At 37.5% G+C, this 16332-nt stretch overlaps 1 protein-coding gene across 2 annotated transcripts in view; it reads left to right on the plus strand.

The window, feature by feature from the left end:
- SOCS6 (suppressor of cytokine signaling 6) overlaps positions 1–13457 on the plus strand; it is a 37361-nt gene extending 23904 nt beyond the window's left edge. The window contains exons 2-3 of one of the 2 annotated variants that reach the window (XM_017527525.2): positions 10510–10664; positions 10895–13457. In XM_017527525.2, coding sequence (XP_017383014.1) covers positions 11021–12625 — 1605 coding nt within the window. In that variant the 5' untranslated portion in view covers positions 10510–10664; positions 10895–11020 and the 3' untranslated portion in view covers positions 12626–13457. The remainder of the gene's footprint in view (positions 1–10509; positions 10665–10894) is intronic. The other variant, XM_017527526.2, reaches the window with a different exon arrangement.
- Positions 13458–16332: the final 2875 nt, after the last annotated feature.

Below are 16332 nucleotides of genomic sequence, written 5' to 3' on the forward strand. Positions count from 1 at the left end.
GCCTCGGCCTCCCGAAGTGCTGGGATTACAGGCGTGAGCCACCGCGCCCGGCTTTTGGCAACTTTTTTTTGTGGCTTCGGACAAATTATTAAACTAAGCTCCAGTTGGCTCTTCTATAAAATGGAAATAAAAATATTGTCTTCCAAGTAGAGCGCTTGTGAGGATTCAGGAAGATGAACATAACATTGTGAGTGCATAATCTCCAAGTGAGTGGCGGCTGGAGAAGCAGCACAAGTAGCAGCCTCAGTGATAGGAAGCCTGCCCTCCTACCTCCTGGCCTGAGTTAGGTGTGGCTCTGAGTGATGATGGCTTTCTAAGTATGTTTCTCTTAGAGCGCTTCTCAGATTCCTACAGATGTTCACCAGTGTATTCTACACTAGAATCTAAGACCCTAGAATGTAGTGAGTTCATCTTTCATCCTCCCATTTTCATTATTGCTTGAAGAGAGAAGCAAAAGGCTGAAGTGAGTATTGGGTACTTGGAATGAGGCAAGGCATGAGGGTAATACTTGGCTTCATGGGATTAAAAGCTAGAAAGAATTGGAAACAGTTTGGGAAGGCCTGGAAAGTTGTTCAGATCTTTGACTCTGAGGGCATCAGGGTCTTGCTTTTCATAATACCAGGTGACTGAAACACAGAGAGACAGTTTTTTTAGTCAGAGTGCCTTATTTTACCTTCACTTGTACCTGAACACTTTATGGGGTAGAGTGGTCCTTTTGTAGTAATGTAAAATCTGCTCAACAATTATAGAAAAGGCTAATATAGAAAATAAAAGTCAATTGAGCTTCCTGATCCCTTTTCCTGTTCACTAGAGATGTAATCACTTCTTTATTCTTTGAAACATTTACTATGCACTTTTAGGTATATAAATTTACATACAAATGAGATAATCTTTACATTTAGTTTGGTAACTTGATTTTTTCCCCCAATAATGCATTGTGGACATCTTGCTTTATAACATTTCCATTGGGTATTGATTATTATTTTCTAATGATAGCTAATGATTTTTTATGGTTATTGTTGCTTCCTGACATTTAGATTCCACGTTTTTGCCAAGATGAATTATGTAGTAAATGTTTTGTGTAGAGAAGTGAGCTCTAAAATCAGTTGTGTGATTTTAGGCAAGTTTCTTAACCTCTCTGTATCTCAGCTTCCCCATCTAGATGTTGAGAATGTTAGTACTACTGCTTTTACTAGCTGCAAACATCTGCATAGCCTAATATGAGCCAGGCATTATTTTAAAGACATCACATATATTAACGCATTTAAACTTCACAACTAGCCTGAGTGATGGGTACTGATATTTCTTGGATCACACAATTATTCAATGGTGGAGCCAGAATATAGCACATGAACTTATGCAGTCTATTTCACAGCGCACAGTACCAAACTTACAGGGTTGTAACAAAGATTTGGCACATATTAGGCCATTATGTGGTCTGTATTTACCAATATTAAGTCAATGATTGAGTAATGTTTGCTTTTTTTTTTTTCCTATTAATGCAATAAGGAACATTGTTGTCCATATGTCTTTGTGTTTGGCATGAGTATAAATGCAAAGGACAAATCATTAGTAGCATCATAACTTGGTTAGGCATATATCAATTTAAATTTTTGATAAATATTTTCAAATAATTTTTACAAAGTTGTACCAATTTATTGCAGTCATTAGTTATGAATGCTCAGTTCGGGATGCCTTTCCCAACATTAAGTGTTACTCATTTAAGTTTCTCAAATTCACATGAGAGCTTATCTTGTTTTGGTTTGAATTTCCTTTTCAATGAATTTTAATAATTGATTTATAATTTGTTTTCAATGAAATCGCCTTTTTTAGTTGCATTTTGTTGAGTTTTAACAAATGCATTCGGTCATATAAACACTACCACAATCAAGATATAGAACAATTTTCATTCCACCAAAATTCTTTGGATTTTTATTTATTTTATTTTATTTTTTCTGAGACAGAGTCTTGCTCTGTTGCCAAGCTAAGGTGCCATGGCACGATCTCAACTCACTGCAACCTCCGCCTTCCGGGTCAAGCAGTTCTCCTGCCTCAGCCTCCCGAGTAGCTGGGACTACAGGCACGTGTCACTATGCCTGGCTGCTTTTTGTATTTTTAATAGAGTCAGGGTTTCACCATGTTGGTCAGGCTGGGAAATAGTTGTCTTAAGCCCTTATCAGCACGTGTGTTCTTATCCTAAAGGGAAAAGAGCCTTGGTAACTCCTTGATCACTTTCTCAGTTTCTTTGACAATTATTAGCTTCTTTGGGATTCCTGTGTCGTCTTCTGCAAATTTTGGTAATATATATTTTGTTGTAAAATTATCCTTTTCATCCGAATTTCAAATTAATTTTCATAGAATTTTCAAAGTAATTTTACACATTTTGATTTCTCATGAATGTGTGGTGATTGCTCTATTTCCAATTTTGTATAAGCACATTTCCCTTTCTTGATTATGCCAGCTAGTTGTTTTCCAATTGAGTTGTCTCTTGTGTAATCAAAGAATCAACTCTTGTAATGTTTAATCCTGTTACTTTCTGTTTTCTAATTCATTAATTTGTGCTTTTATCTTTATTTTTCCTGATTTTTCTTTTGCTGGCTGGGGGTTTATAAATTACTTCTTGAATTGAATGCATAATTTATTTCTTTTAACTCCATACCATTTAGTTTTGTAAATGTTTAAATCTTTGAATTTTTCTGTGAGCCTAGTTTTAGGGTCTTGCAGAATCATGTAGATTTTGGTATGTAGGATTTTCTTTTTCTTTTTTTCCCCAGATGGAGTCTCACTCTGTCGCCCAGACTGGAGTGCAGTGGCACAATCTCTGCCCACTGCAGCCTCCGCCTCCTGGGTTTAAGCGATTCTCCTGCCTCAGCCTCCCAAGTAGCTTGGATTACAGGTGCCTCCCAACCACGCCTGGCTAATTTTTGTATTTTTAGTAGAGACAGGTTACACCATGTTGGCCAGGCTGGTGTTGAATTAACTTCAAGTGATCCGCCTGCCGCAGTCTCCCAAAGTGCTGGGATTACAGGCGTGAGCCACTGTGCTCAGCAAATATATAGCATTTTCATTGTTAGTATACCGTGTTTGTTCATTTTGAGATTTTTGTCTCTGACTTGAGTTAAAGGTGTTTGATGATTTTAGTTTAATTTACTTGATTATTTTTTGTTTGTGCTGTTTAGTTTTATTGCTTTGTGGTTAATTAAGGAGATCTTTCTGACTTTTAAAATTTATGAAGGTTTTCATTGGGGCCTTTTGTAACTGTTCCGTAAGTTCTTGTAAAGGAGATGGGTTCTCATTTTTTAGGGTACAGAATCCCATATGTCTAAAAGATAATTATGTGATTTAATTTTGCTATATTCTTCATTTTTGTTTACTTCCAGTTTCCTTGGCTGAAAGAGACATTTTAATGCTGTTCCATTTTATGTACAAAGGTTTTTGGCAGATTTGATCTTCATTATATTATGGCTTATACTTTTCATAATATGCCCCTTTTCATTTTGTTTGACCAGTTTTTCTTGAAAGCAGTGTCGTCTCGTCATTGTTACTCTAGCTTCCTCGTTGCTAGCCTGTACCTTTTTCCGTTCTTTTCTGTTACAAGACTCCTTTTATTTTTTTCCCCCAAAATTTTTCAGAATTGGTATTTGTCAGTTAACTAAAAAACTTCACAGAACTAGGGACTCATGTACTTTAAACATTTTATTTTAAATTAAAACAAGTAAGTACACTTTTTCATTAATTTCTAGATGTAGAACCAGCATGTTTTCTTTAAATATCTATTGACTGAACTCTGTGTCGGTCTAAATTATATAATCTGTGTCCTTATATAACACATCTAGAATTTCTAGTTTAGCACTTTAAGAAGAATGAGAAGTTAATTGCCTTTGAAAGCAATCTTTGTACAAAGGCCTAGGTGTTTTTTTTTTCTTCAAGGTATCACAGTGGATTTTTTTTTTTTTTTTTTTTTAGACAGAGTCTTGCTCTGTCGCCATGCGCCAGGCTAGAATGCAGTGGCATGATCTCGGCTCACTGCAACCTCTGCCTCCCGGGTTCAAGCAATTCTCCTGCCTCAGCCTCCCAGGTAGCTGGGACTACAGGCACACGCCACCACGCCCAGCTAATTTTTGTATTTTAAGTAGAGAGGGAGTTTCACCATGTTGACCAGGATGGTTTCGATCTCGACCTCGTGATCCGCCTGCCTTGGCCTCCCAAAGTGCTGGGATTACACACGTGAGCTGCCGCACTTGGCCCGCATAGTGGAATGAATTTATTTTTTATAATTTATTTTTTATTTCAATAAGTTTTTGGGGAACAGGTACTTTTTGGTTACGGGGATAAGTTCTTTAGTGGTGATTTCTGAGGTTTTCGTGCACCCATCACCCGAGCAGTGTACCTTGTACCTAATGTGTAGTCTTTTATCCCCACCCCCTCCCACCCTTTTTCCTGAGTCCGCAAAGTCCATTGTATCATTCTTATACCTTTGCATCCTTATAACTTAGCTCCCACTTGTGAGGACATAATGATGTTTGGTTTATATATATACCACATTTTCTTTATTCACTCATTGATTGATGGGCATTGGACTGGTTCCATATTTTTGCAATTGTGAATTGTGCTGCCATAAACGTGTGTGCAAGTATCTTTTTCGTATAATTTTGTATAATTTTTCTTCCCTGCGGGAGACAGCTAATAGTGGGATTGCTCGATCAAATGGTAGATCTACTTTTAGTTCTTTATGGAATCCCCACACTGTTTTTCATAGTGGTTCCGGTTTACATTCCCACCAACAGTAAAAATGTTCCCTTTTCACCACATCCACACCAGCATCTTTTTTCTACTCTGCCACCCATGTTGGGCTGTGTGTGTGTGGAGTGGTGTGATCTCAGCTCACTGCAACCTCTGCCTCCTGGGTTCAAGCAATCCTCCCACCTTAGCCTCTGAGTAACTGGGACTGCAAGTGTGTACCATCAAGCCAGGCTAATTTTTGTATTTTTTGGTAGAGACGGAGTTTTACCATGTTGGCTAGGCTGGCCTCGAACTCCTGACCTCAAGTGATCCACCTGCCTCAGCGTCCCAAAGTGTTGGGTTGACAGGCGTGAGCCACTGTACCTGACCTATTATTTATTATAGGACTAGGGTTTCTTTTTTCTTTTTTTTTAAGGAATGTTTCCCTAGTCTTTTAGAGTGGTTTTGCCTGTACCTGATTCTGCAGAAAGCATTTTTAGCCACCTGCATTTATTTATTTCCAAATCAATTGGCACTACTTTTATAGAAATCATTTTCCAGAGTATACTTATTGGTTCATGTGTTTAAACTGCATAATGAATTTAAATACAAACAAAGTTTGCATCTGAGCATCAGCCATGCCCAGGAGCTATCTTTGGTGTTGGAAATACAGCAGTGACCACTACTGAAAACATTCCTGATCTGAAGTAGAACACGCTGAGTACAACTAGCTGGTAGTGTAAGAAAATCACAGGCACGGTGAAGAAGAGAACAGTTGGAAAGAGTGGAAATACTGGAGAGATTTTGTGGTGTTTTGAAACTTTAAAACTTTTGAAACTTTCTGAGATAATTTGTTTTAGTGTGTCCTTTCCACATATAACATGATTGTTGCTTTTCAAAAACCAGATCTTAAAATATTTTTCTTCTAATAGTTGAATTTACCCCATTTATTTGTATTGGTTGAAAAAAACATTTTGTAGTCTACATCTTATCATATGTTATATTTATATTGTAATTCTGTTTTATTGTATGGTCTGTTCCATTCCTCCTTTTTCTTTACTCCCTTTCTGGGAAGACTTTGGTATCTCTTATCTTTTCTTTTTTTCCTAAGGGAATGGCAAATAGTGTTCTCACAGGTTTAGGAGCAGTGGAGTCGAATCTAAAAAACTGAGATGAAAGTACATGAACCATGCAGGTTCAGAAATTGACAATGCAACTTATGGTGCAGAGAGATAACTTAAAATGCTATCAGCTCATCTTGTTAACTTTTTATGTGGATTCTTTGCTTTATGTTAAAGTCTTTCTTTTTGTTCTTTTAAATTGCCTTCATAGATACTTTAAGCCTGTGGCTCTGGTCTGTGGATCCTCTTTCAGAATAATGCTGAAACATCATTTGCCTTCTTCACTGATGGTACAGAAAGCAATGGTGGATAAAACTGATGATGCCTTACCATGAGTCAAGGCAGTGGCACCAAACTGTAATAGTCGTCATGTAATAGTAGTCATATGCTCTTTACTTTAGTAAGAACCAAGCATTTTAGTAAAAAAAAAGAAAAAAAAAATTGGTTATACTTAAGGATACCATTGATGAAGCTGTAAAAGTTACTAATTTTATTAAATCGTCACCCTGAGTATTTATCTTTGTAAAATCCTTTTTATGAAATGTGAGTATTTGGAAGGTACTTTTTAGTACATACTGAAGAAGGAAGAGTGTTTTCAGGGGAAGCGCTTGTTGTTTGAATTGCTGGCTACAGTAGCTAACTAGCTTCTTATTTTGTGAAATAACTGCTTTTACTAAAAACAACGATCGACTCATAACACGTGATTATTCCATCTGAGTTTTAATAGATATTGCCCCATAAATGATCAACATCAGCCTGTCACTTCAGTAAAAACAAGTAACAATATTGTTGCCAGGGATAAAATTAAAAGTTTCTTTTTTTTTTTTTTTTGAGATGGAGTCTTGCTGTGTTGCCCAGGCTGGAGTGCAGTGGTATGATCTCAACCCATCGCAGCCTCTGCATCCTGGGTTCAAGTGATTCTCTTGCTTCAGCCTCTTGAGTAGGTGGGATTACAGATGTGAGCCACAATGGCCAGCTAATGTTTGTATTTGTAGCCAGGTTGGTCTTGAACTCCTGACCTCAAGTGATCCACCCACCACGGCCTCCCAAGAGTGCTGGGATTATAGGCATGAGCCACCGCACCCAGCCTAAATTCCATGTTTCAAACAAAAATTACAGTTGTGGAAAGCTTGTATCTACCACTGTTGACTTAACTGCTTTTCAGTACTTGAAAGACTTTGGTGATATTCACAAATATGAGTTTGTCATATTGTGTAATGAAATTACTAATATATGATGTTAGAAAACCGTGATTCATATAAGATTTGTTCAGAATGCAAGATGGACCAATGGGTTTGAATGTTACAGAGTGAAAAATTTGTTATGGTTTCAGATTTTACAGGGCAATTTTACATTAAGAAACTATCATTCAGTGAATTTTGATATCAAAGAAAAATATCCATAGTTAATATGAAAAGGTTATTAAATAAAATATATTCTTCCTTTTTCCAACTGTGTATCTGGAGGAGGCTGAATTTTCTTCTTACACTTTAATTAAAACAACATACGGTAGTCCCCCATGCACAGTTTTCAGTTACCCACGGTGGATAGTCATCCTAACACAGGTAAGTGCAGTACAACATGATGTTTTGTGTGAGAGAGAGTCCACATTCTCATAGATTTTATTACAATATATTGCTATAATTGTTCAATTTTAAAAATAAATTATAGTTGCTAATCTTTTACTGTGCCTAATTTAAAAATTAAATTTTATCGTAGTTATGTGTGTATAGGAAAAAAAGCGAAGTAGGCCGGGCGCGGTGGCTCAAGCCTGTAATCCCAGCACTTTGGGAGGCCGAGGCGGGTGGATCACGAGGTCAAGAGATCGAGACCATCCTGGTCAACATGGTGAAACCCCGTCTCTACTAAAAATACAAAAAATTAGCTGGGCATGGTGGTGCGTGCCTGTAATCCCAGCTACTCAGGAGGCTGAGGCAGGAGAATTGCCTGAACCCAGGAGGCGGAGGTTGCGGTGAGCCAAGATCATGCCATTGCACTCCAGCCTGGGTAACATGAGTGAAACTCCGTCTCAAAAAAAAAAAAAAAAAAAAAGCGAAGTATACTTTTTATAGGGGTCTGTACTATCTGTGGTTTGAGGCATCCACTGAGGATCTTAGATGTATCCTCTGCCGAGACTAGAGAGACTGATACTCTGTATCTTCAATAAATAAATAAATAACAAATTTTCCTAGGTTTTTATGTATTTATTTATTTATTTATTTTTTTAAGACTGAGTTTTCACTCTTGTTGCCCAGGCTGGAGTACAGTGGTGCGATCTTGGCTCACTACAACCTCAATCTCCTGCCTCAGCCTCCTGAGTAGCTGGGATTACAGGCACACACCACCTAATTTATTTATTTATTTATTTATTTTGTATTTTTAGTAGAGACAGGGTTTCACCATGTTGACCAGGGTGGTCTCGAACTCTTAACCTCTGGTGATCTACCCGCCTCAGCCTCCCAAAGTGCTGTGATTGCAGGCGCTAGCCACTGTGCCCGGTCCCAGTTTTATTTTCTAGTAGGGTACATTTCAGTCGACACAACCCACATAAACAGTGCTGCTGCTTGTCTTCCAATAATTTTTAAGAGAATAAAGGGGTTCTGAGACCAGAATGTTTGAAAACCACTGATGTAAGCAGAAGAATGGCAGGTAGGGCAGTCTGGCACAGGGAAAGAATGCGAGCTTTGCAGATAGCAGCCAGGTTTAGATTCTGGATCTGCTGTTTGTAGTAGCAAATTGTTTGACTTTGTTGGGCAAATTCGAATCTCTCTGATACTCTGTTTCCTCATTTTGTAAAAGGGGGATAATAAAGCTGTTTTGTTTATTGAAGATTATGTAGTTGTTTGATCTACTTTTTTTATTATGTGTTATGATGACTGACTGCCTCAAGTCATTTCTTTAAGAAGAGGTTGAAATTATTTGAAGATGCTGTCCTTTACTCATATAGATAAAGCATTTGAATGTCGAAAGCTTTTTCCCTTGAAACTTTATATACATTTTATGTGTAAACTTAAAATTTTACAATTAGAAAAGCAGTAAAACTAATTCAGAACATTTACTTAGGCACGAGACAGATGGTAATCCTATAAAAAGATGGCATATATTTTTGGATGTGCAAACAGAAAAACAGATACTCTTAAAAATTTTAGAGTAATCTTTGCCTAGAAATTGAAGGGAAGAGATAAAAGACCATATGGCCTAATAGAACTTTTTATGGTTTGTAATGTCCAGGATTGAATTTTGTTTCTTTAATATTAGTATTGATTAATAGCTTACAGATATGGACAGGTAGTTGAAAAAGGTATCATTTTCAAGTAGGTTATTGCCAAGTACTTTTGCTATGGTTGCCAGTCTCTCATGTTTTTGGGGTATGGGCGTGATAGTGGGAAGCAGAACTATTTGAATCTCACATTTAGGAGGGTTCATCAGTTACTGGTTCTGGCAGTTGTACATCATTATGCTTGAGTAGAAGACATGCGACTAAGACAGTGAGTTCACCTAATATACGACTTCTTTTATTATTTAAAAGTAACTGGTGCTTCAGATATTTTAAATTTTTTATTTTTTTTACAACTTGTTCAGAAACGTAGTGCATGACAGTAGACTTATAAAAATTGCTTCTTCCTTTTGGGCACATGATATTACTGATCCCCTGATAGGTTGTCTGATCTGAGTGGTTTTTAGTAAAAATGATTCCATCTGTATACCACCCAAATCCTATCCAAAACTAAAAGGAGACATTTACCAGGTTTTCTCTCCTGTCAGCTCTAACCTTGTGTACCATTATGTGACTGAAGTGTTGATACTACAATGTATCCGTTCATATATCTGTCACTCTTATTGGATTAGGAGACGTCAGTTATTTATTAATCTGCATATTGCCACACAAGGCTGAGCCAGGCTGACTCAGCGGAGGCTGAGTAGGGGCTTAGCAAATGCAGAGTGAGTTCATGAATGGGATCAAAGCTAGAGCCAGAGTCTTTTGCCAAGAAACTGAGTGGCGCTAAACTGCTGGTTTGGGAGGTCAGAATCTTGTTCTGGGTTTTATTAGCATTTCGCTCAAGTTCAAGCAAATCACCTTGTCAAGGCATTGTACTCTGATGGCTGCAGAGAAGGCAGCACATGGCGGTGGAGGAAAGAAAACATTCCGCACAGCTTAAACAGAAGGCCTTTGTAAAGCAGTGTTGCTAGGATCACTTAACGTGGTTTATGGAACCAAGATTTCTTCCTGTGAAGTGACTTTCAGAAAGTCTTTACAGAATTGAAATCCTGTATTTCAGTGGTAGAACAATGTACAAAGAAGTTTAGAAAACGTATTTCTGGATACAGAAGTAAAAATTTGCCACGGGAAATGCAAAAAAGTAAGAATAATTTTGGAAATATGTTTCATAATCTTCCAAATAGATCAAAATGAGACACATCTCGTTTTTATGGGTGTATTTCAGAGATGAAAGATTTTCAGCCTGCATGCATTTGACTTCTCCCTCCTCTGTGCTTGGAGAACTTGATGGTGAATGAGCCTATTCTCAAGGAACTCCTGAGTATAGAGGAACATCTCTAGATAATTTAGCATCAATAATGAAATTCTTTTTGTTTATTTTGACGCATGCTTAAATATTAAAATATGCATAAGGTGTTGAGGAGCTGACTAGGCTTGTTTTTCCAGTTCTACGGAGCGCCTTTGCTGAGCGTCACGCTGGGACACGAGCGGGTCAGTGCTGCAGGAGTGCGGTCTAGCCTAGACTCCAGCTGGGAAGAATGTGACCACTGGCCCACACGTTAGAGATTGTACCAAAAAGCGAGGTGCCAGGGAAAAGAAAGGTAGATGCAAGCTTTTTCTTTATAAACATGATCAAATATTCAGCACATGCTCATTGTGTAGTAGGCAGTGATCTGCTCTGCTGGGTGCAACAGAAAGAAATCCCAGTCCTAACAGAGCTGACATTAAGAAAAGACTGGGGTGTTCCTGTTCAGAAGCTAAAGGATTAAACCTGACTAAAATAAAACTTTGGTGGAAATATTTTTTAATATGACTCTTTCTTTTTTTTTAGAAAATGGCTCCAAAGGTTAAATGAAGCAGGAAAAATACATAGATGCAGCCTTGCAGGCTCTCCAGATGTTTGGGGATAATATTCCAGGAAGAAATTTTGATCCCTTGGATTAGGTAACTAGTCATAATGAAGAAAATTAGTCTTAAAACCTTCCGGAAATCTTTTAACTTGAATAAAAGTAAAGAAGAAACTGATTTCATGGTAGTACAACCACCATCGCTAGCCGGTGACTTTGGAAAAGATGATTCCTTGTTTGGTAGCTGCTACGGTAAAGATATGGCCAGCTGCGATATCAACAGTGAAGATGAAAAAGGCGGAAAAAACAGATCAAAAAGCGAGAGCCTGATGGGAACGCTAAAAAGGCGGCTTTCTGCAAAACAGAAAAAAGGCAAGGCAGGCACACCCTCTGGGAGCTGTGCCGACGAGGACACCTTCTCCTCCTCCTCAGCACCCATCGTCTTTAAAGACGTGAGAGCTCAGAGGCCGATACGGTCCACCTCCCTCCGCAGCCATCACTACAGCCCCACGCCGTGGCCTCTTCGGCCCACAAACTCCGAGGAGACCTGCATCAAGATGGAGGTGAGAGTCAAGGCCTTGGTTCACTCTTCCAGCCCGAGTCCAGCCCTGAACGGCGTCCGGAAGGATTTCCACGACCTCCAGCCTGAGACCGCGTGCCAAGAGCAAGCCAATTCACTGAAGAGCTCGGCTTCACAGAACGGAGACCTGCATCTTCACCTGGATGAACATGTGCCTGTCGTTATTGGACTTATGCCTCAGGACTACATTCAGTATACTGTGCCTTTAGATGAGGGGATGTATCCTTTGGAAGGATCACGTAGCTATTGTCTGGACAGTTCTTCTCCCATGGAAGTCTCTGCGGTTCCTCCTCAAGTGGGAGGGCGCTCTTTCCCTGAAGACGAGAGTCAGGTAGACCAGGACCTCGTTGTTGCCCCAGAGATCTTTGTGGATCAGTCGGTGAATGGCTTGTTGATTGGCACCACGGGAGTCATGTTGCAGAGCCCGAGGGCGGGTCACGATGATGTCCCTCCACTCTCACCATTGCTACCTCCAATGCAGAATAATCAAATCCAAAGGAACTTCAGTGGACTCCCTGGCACAGAGGCCCACGTGGCTGAAAGTATGCGCTGTCATTTGAATTTTGATCCTAACTCTGCTCCTGGGGTTGCAAGAGTTTATGACTCAGTGCAAAGTAGTGGTCCCATGGTTGTGACAAGCCTTACAGAGGAGCTGAAAAAACTTGCAAAACAAGGATGGTACTGGGGACCAATCACACGTTGGGAGGCAGAAGGGAAGCTAGCAAACGTGCCAGATGGTTCTTTTCTTGTCCGGGACAGTTCTGACGACCGTTATCTTTTAAGCTTGAGCTTTCGCTCCCATGGTAAAACACTTCACACTAGAATTGAGCACTCAAACGGTAGGTTTAGCTTTTATGAACAGCCAGATGTGGAAGGACACACGTCCATAGTTGATCTAATTGAGCATTCAATCAGGGACTCTGAAAATGGAGCTTTTTGTTATTCAAGGTCTCGGCTGCCTGGATCTGCAACTTACCCCGTCAGACTGACCAACCCAGTGTCCCGGTTCATGCAGGTGCGCTCGCTGCAGTACCTGTGTCGCTTTGTTATACGTCAGTATACCAGGATAGACTTAATTCAGAAACTGCCTTTGCCAAACAAAATGAAGGATTATTTACAGGAGAAGCACTACTGAAAGATTGAGAACCCTGCATCTTGCACTTTGGGAATAAGGAAAAGAGATTGAAATACAGTTTACAGACTTTCATTGCCATCAAAATCTTTTGCTGCCATAACTATTTGTTTTATGTGTAAAAGAGTCATCAGTTTGTTAGGGGGAAGTGTCAGCAAGGTGTCTTGGGTTTCATTTGGTTCTTTAAAAAGGGAAGTCTTGAGGTTTTAGAGGTGTGAATTATCTTTCATCAATGTGCAGAATAATCACAATGTGAATTATCAAATTCTCCTCAATGCCCCCCGCCCAGTCCTTTGCTGCTATCCACTGTGATTTTTATGCATTAAAAGCACATTTCATGTGTATTCAACCTTAAGTAAAGTCGAATGAAACTTACAGAATGGAAATTGCTATGTCTTTTTAAATGGCCCATTTTCAAAAGATAATGTTGAATAAACATACCTGTGTGATGTGATAAAACACAGAATTTACGTATACACTGAAGATGAGTTTTTAATTTCTTTAAAAAGATTTATTTAGAATCATGAATTGACATAATCTTGGGTAATGGAACGGAGATCTACAACATATAACAACAGCATAATTTTTTCTAAATTATTTCTGAGGTTGTGCTAAGTTTTTTGGTTGTGAAAAGTTGAATTTTTCTGTTGCCTTTATTTTCATCTTATAGTTTGTCTATTTTAATAAATGGCCTTACATTAAAAAATTGTAAAGAAATGTATACCACCCGTTTAGGAATTGTTGCCTTTTCTGTAATTAAACTCGGGTACAAATTGGCATAACACGAAAACCTATGGAACTAGAATTATTATTAAAGAAATATTAGATGATCATAGTTTCCTGTGATAGCATTTTTGGTGCGTGTTACCTTTACTTTCTTTTGGTAAAATGTTTTATCTGTGATTTCTTTAGCTTAGTCAACATTTTCTTGGGTGAACTTGATTGTCAACTAATTTTCATAAATGGACTGGATTCCCTTGCAGCATTAATGTTTATAAAAAGTTTTAAATTGATTTGAATAGAAAGAAAACTTTGTTTTAAAGTTGGATTTATATTTTTCTTCTATGTAGTTACTATAAAAGTGTGCTGGATTTTGACCATTCCTTACCCCCACTATAAAGAGAATCCTTGATGACTTTAAAAATTGGGGAAATTGTGGAGCAATTTTTCTAACAACGTGAGAAAAACATTAAAACCATGTTAGATAATGTGAAAGTCATATTGTCTATCATATATACTGCCATTTAAAAATAGGTTTTTAAAATTTAGCTTAATCTTCACTAATTTGCCATGCTAATAATTTTATATCCTTGAGTCTGTTGTTGGGGAGGGATGTTATATTCAGTAATTTTTAGTTATTTTGAAACACAGAGTGTTTATTCATTTAACAGTTCTGCAATGGATGTAGTATTTCGGGATTGCCCTGTCCAGAAAATTTTCAGCTATACAGCTTTAAAGGAAAGTGTTTCTATCTCAGATGAAACATGTAATTTGGGATGGTTCTTCCTTTGTCGCTTAAAGGAAGAGATAGGAAAAGTCTCTTACCACTTTAAACATGAGGATAAAGGTTTAGGTCATACTTTCTGGCTTTGTCATTCAAACATATCTGAATCCTCACTTTTTTCTCTTTGTTTTTTAGGGTCAGAACTGAGATATTACCAAGAAAAGGCACAATGCCATAGTATTATGGTGTTATGGTATTTTGACTTAAAGGGGAAAAGGTACTTAATTTTGGTGGGATGTTACTTGTACCTTATTACAAAGACTCATTCATTTTCTGATATGTTTTCTCCTAATAAGATGGAATATGGAGTAATACTGTAATAATATAATTTAAGTGTTCATTATAAGCTATTTGGATTAAGAACTATTACAGAGTTGTAAGCTTGTTATCAAATTAATGCAAGACATTTAAACTATTTTTTTGCAAAACTATTTATTTTTAAAACAACTTAAAATATATCTAGGGTGAGTTAAAAGTCCCTGTGCATCTATATTAGATGGCAGGTTTTGTCACAGAGTCACTGTGTATAATAATAGATGTTGAAATGGCTTCTCCGTGTCTCCAGAAGCATTTACATGTCCTCCTTGTGAGATCATGGTGCACAGAGGTCTTTGGACTGCCCTGAACCCGTCTTATGTGGACATAACCTATTCCCTGTGTTTTCTCATCATGCCGTGTGTTTATGATCTACCCGTTTAGTGTCAAGATTATTCAGATTTTCATCTAAATGTTTTTTAAAATTGTATTTTGTGTTTAGTGGAGGACAGTCTTGATACTGTTCTAATTCAGAAAGCCAAATTTTGATGTGCTTTTGTACATTCATAATATATACTTTAATATGCCCTATTCTAATCTAGTTTGAAATTGTTAGATTCTGATAAAGTCAGACTATTTGCCAAAAAGTTAAATTTGCAAGCAGAAAGACGTTTTGTGACATTTTCTACTTTTGTGTGGAAAGATAACCGTTTGTGGAACAGAATGTGGAAGACTGGCTTTCTATGATACGAACACAGTCCGGTTAAAAGTGGAAACAGGGAAAAGAGAGAGAGAAAACTCATCATGTAGTTTGGTCTAGATACAATTTGGTTAAATTTTAGAATTCTATTGGCAGGTAACTTAGATGACATGGACACAGCCTATGATTGCTTTTTAAATACGTGCTTCTAAAAATCTGAGCTCAAGGCAAGGAAAAGAAAACAGGAAAGCTGTATCCATTTGCCATAATAGGTGAATCAGAATTGTTTTCTATTCAATATTTCATCATGAAACATGATGGAGGCCAGAAGCTACTTTTAGGCTTACTATAACACTATTGTGCGTTTTTATAAATAATAAGAAGGCTGTAGAAAGTACTTGAAAAATATCTCATTCTTTCTCTTTCTGTCTAAGGAAAACTCGGTGCAATAATCTGAAAATTTAGAAGGTCAGAATATATCACAGGAAATGATCATAGAACTAAAAATAGTTTTTAAGGAAACCAGCTACACAGGACAACCATCTTGCTATTGAAGAAAATCAAGTTCCAAAAGGCTAAATCATTGGCGTAAAGGAAACAGAACCCAAAGTATACGTTGTAATTTTTGAGTCAGTATTACTGAAACAGGATAAAAGTTACTAAAATCTTATATAGGTTAATGCAATGTCTCTGCTAGTGCTACAAGTCTAAAATATCTTTGTAACAATGCTTTCAGAAATGCCAATTTTAATTACTGTACATTTCACATTGTATATGAGAGATACTGCTTTATGAATGATTCAGAATAATACACTTTCATTTAAATCTTAATTGCTTTTCATCAAACATGAAGTCTTAATTTCAAAATGAAATCACACTACCAGCAATAGACAGTTTTGTTAAATACTCTAATAAGGAGCAATAGCCAGTTCCGCAAATAACTTTAAAATTCTAAAAGTGTTGGTACACTAGCAATCACAAATTTGGTTTCTTTTAATACTTTTTTAATCCTGTAAAGAAGGTTTTTTATAAACATTCTTTTTATTAATCAATCATAACATGGCAAAGTGTGTAGTTGCTGTTTCTGAAAAGTGATCCAAACTCTACATCCAGAGATTATGAAAAATTCTTATAGAATTTTGTAGTAAGTATACATGTTGGGTTAAAGAAATTTCATAGTTGTTGGAGTGCCATGAAATTAATACTTGCAATTCAGATTGCTGTAGTTTACACTTTTTCTGTATGTTTCAA

This window comes from Cebus imitator, unplaced genomic scaffold, assembly GCF_001604975.1.
Source record: "Cebus imitator isolate Cc_AM_T3 unplaced genomic scaffold, Cebus_imitator-1.0 Scaffold49, whole genome shotgun sequence".
Lineage (NCBI taxonomy): Eukaryota > Metazoa > Chordata > Mammalia > Primates > Cebidae > Cebus > Cebus imitator.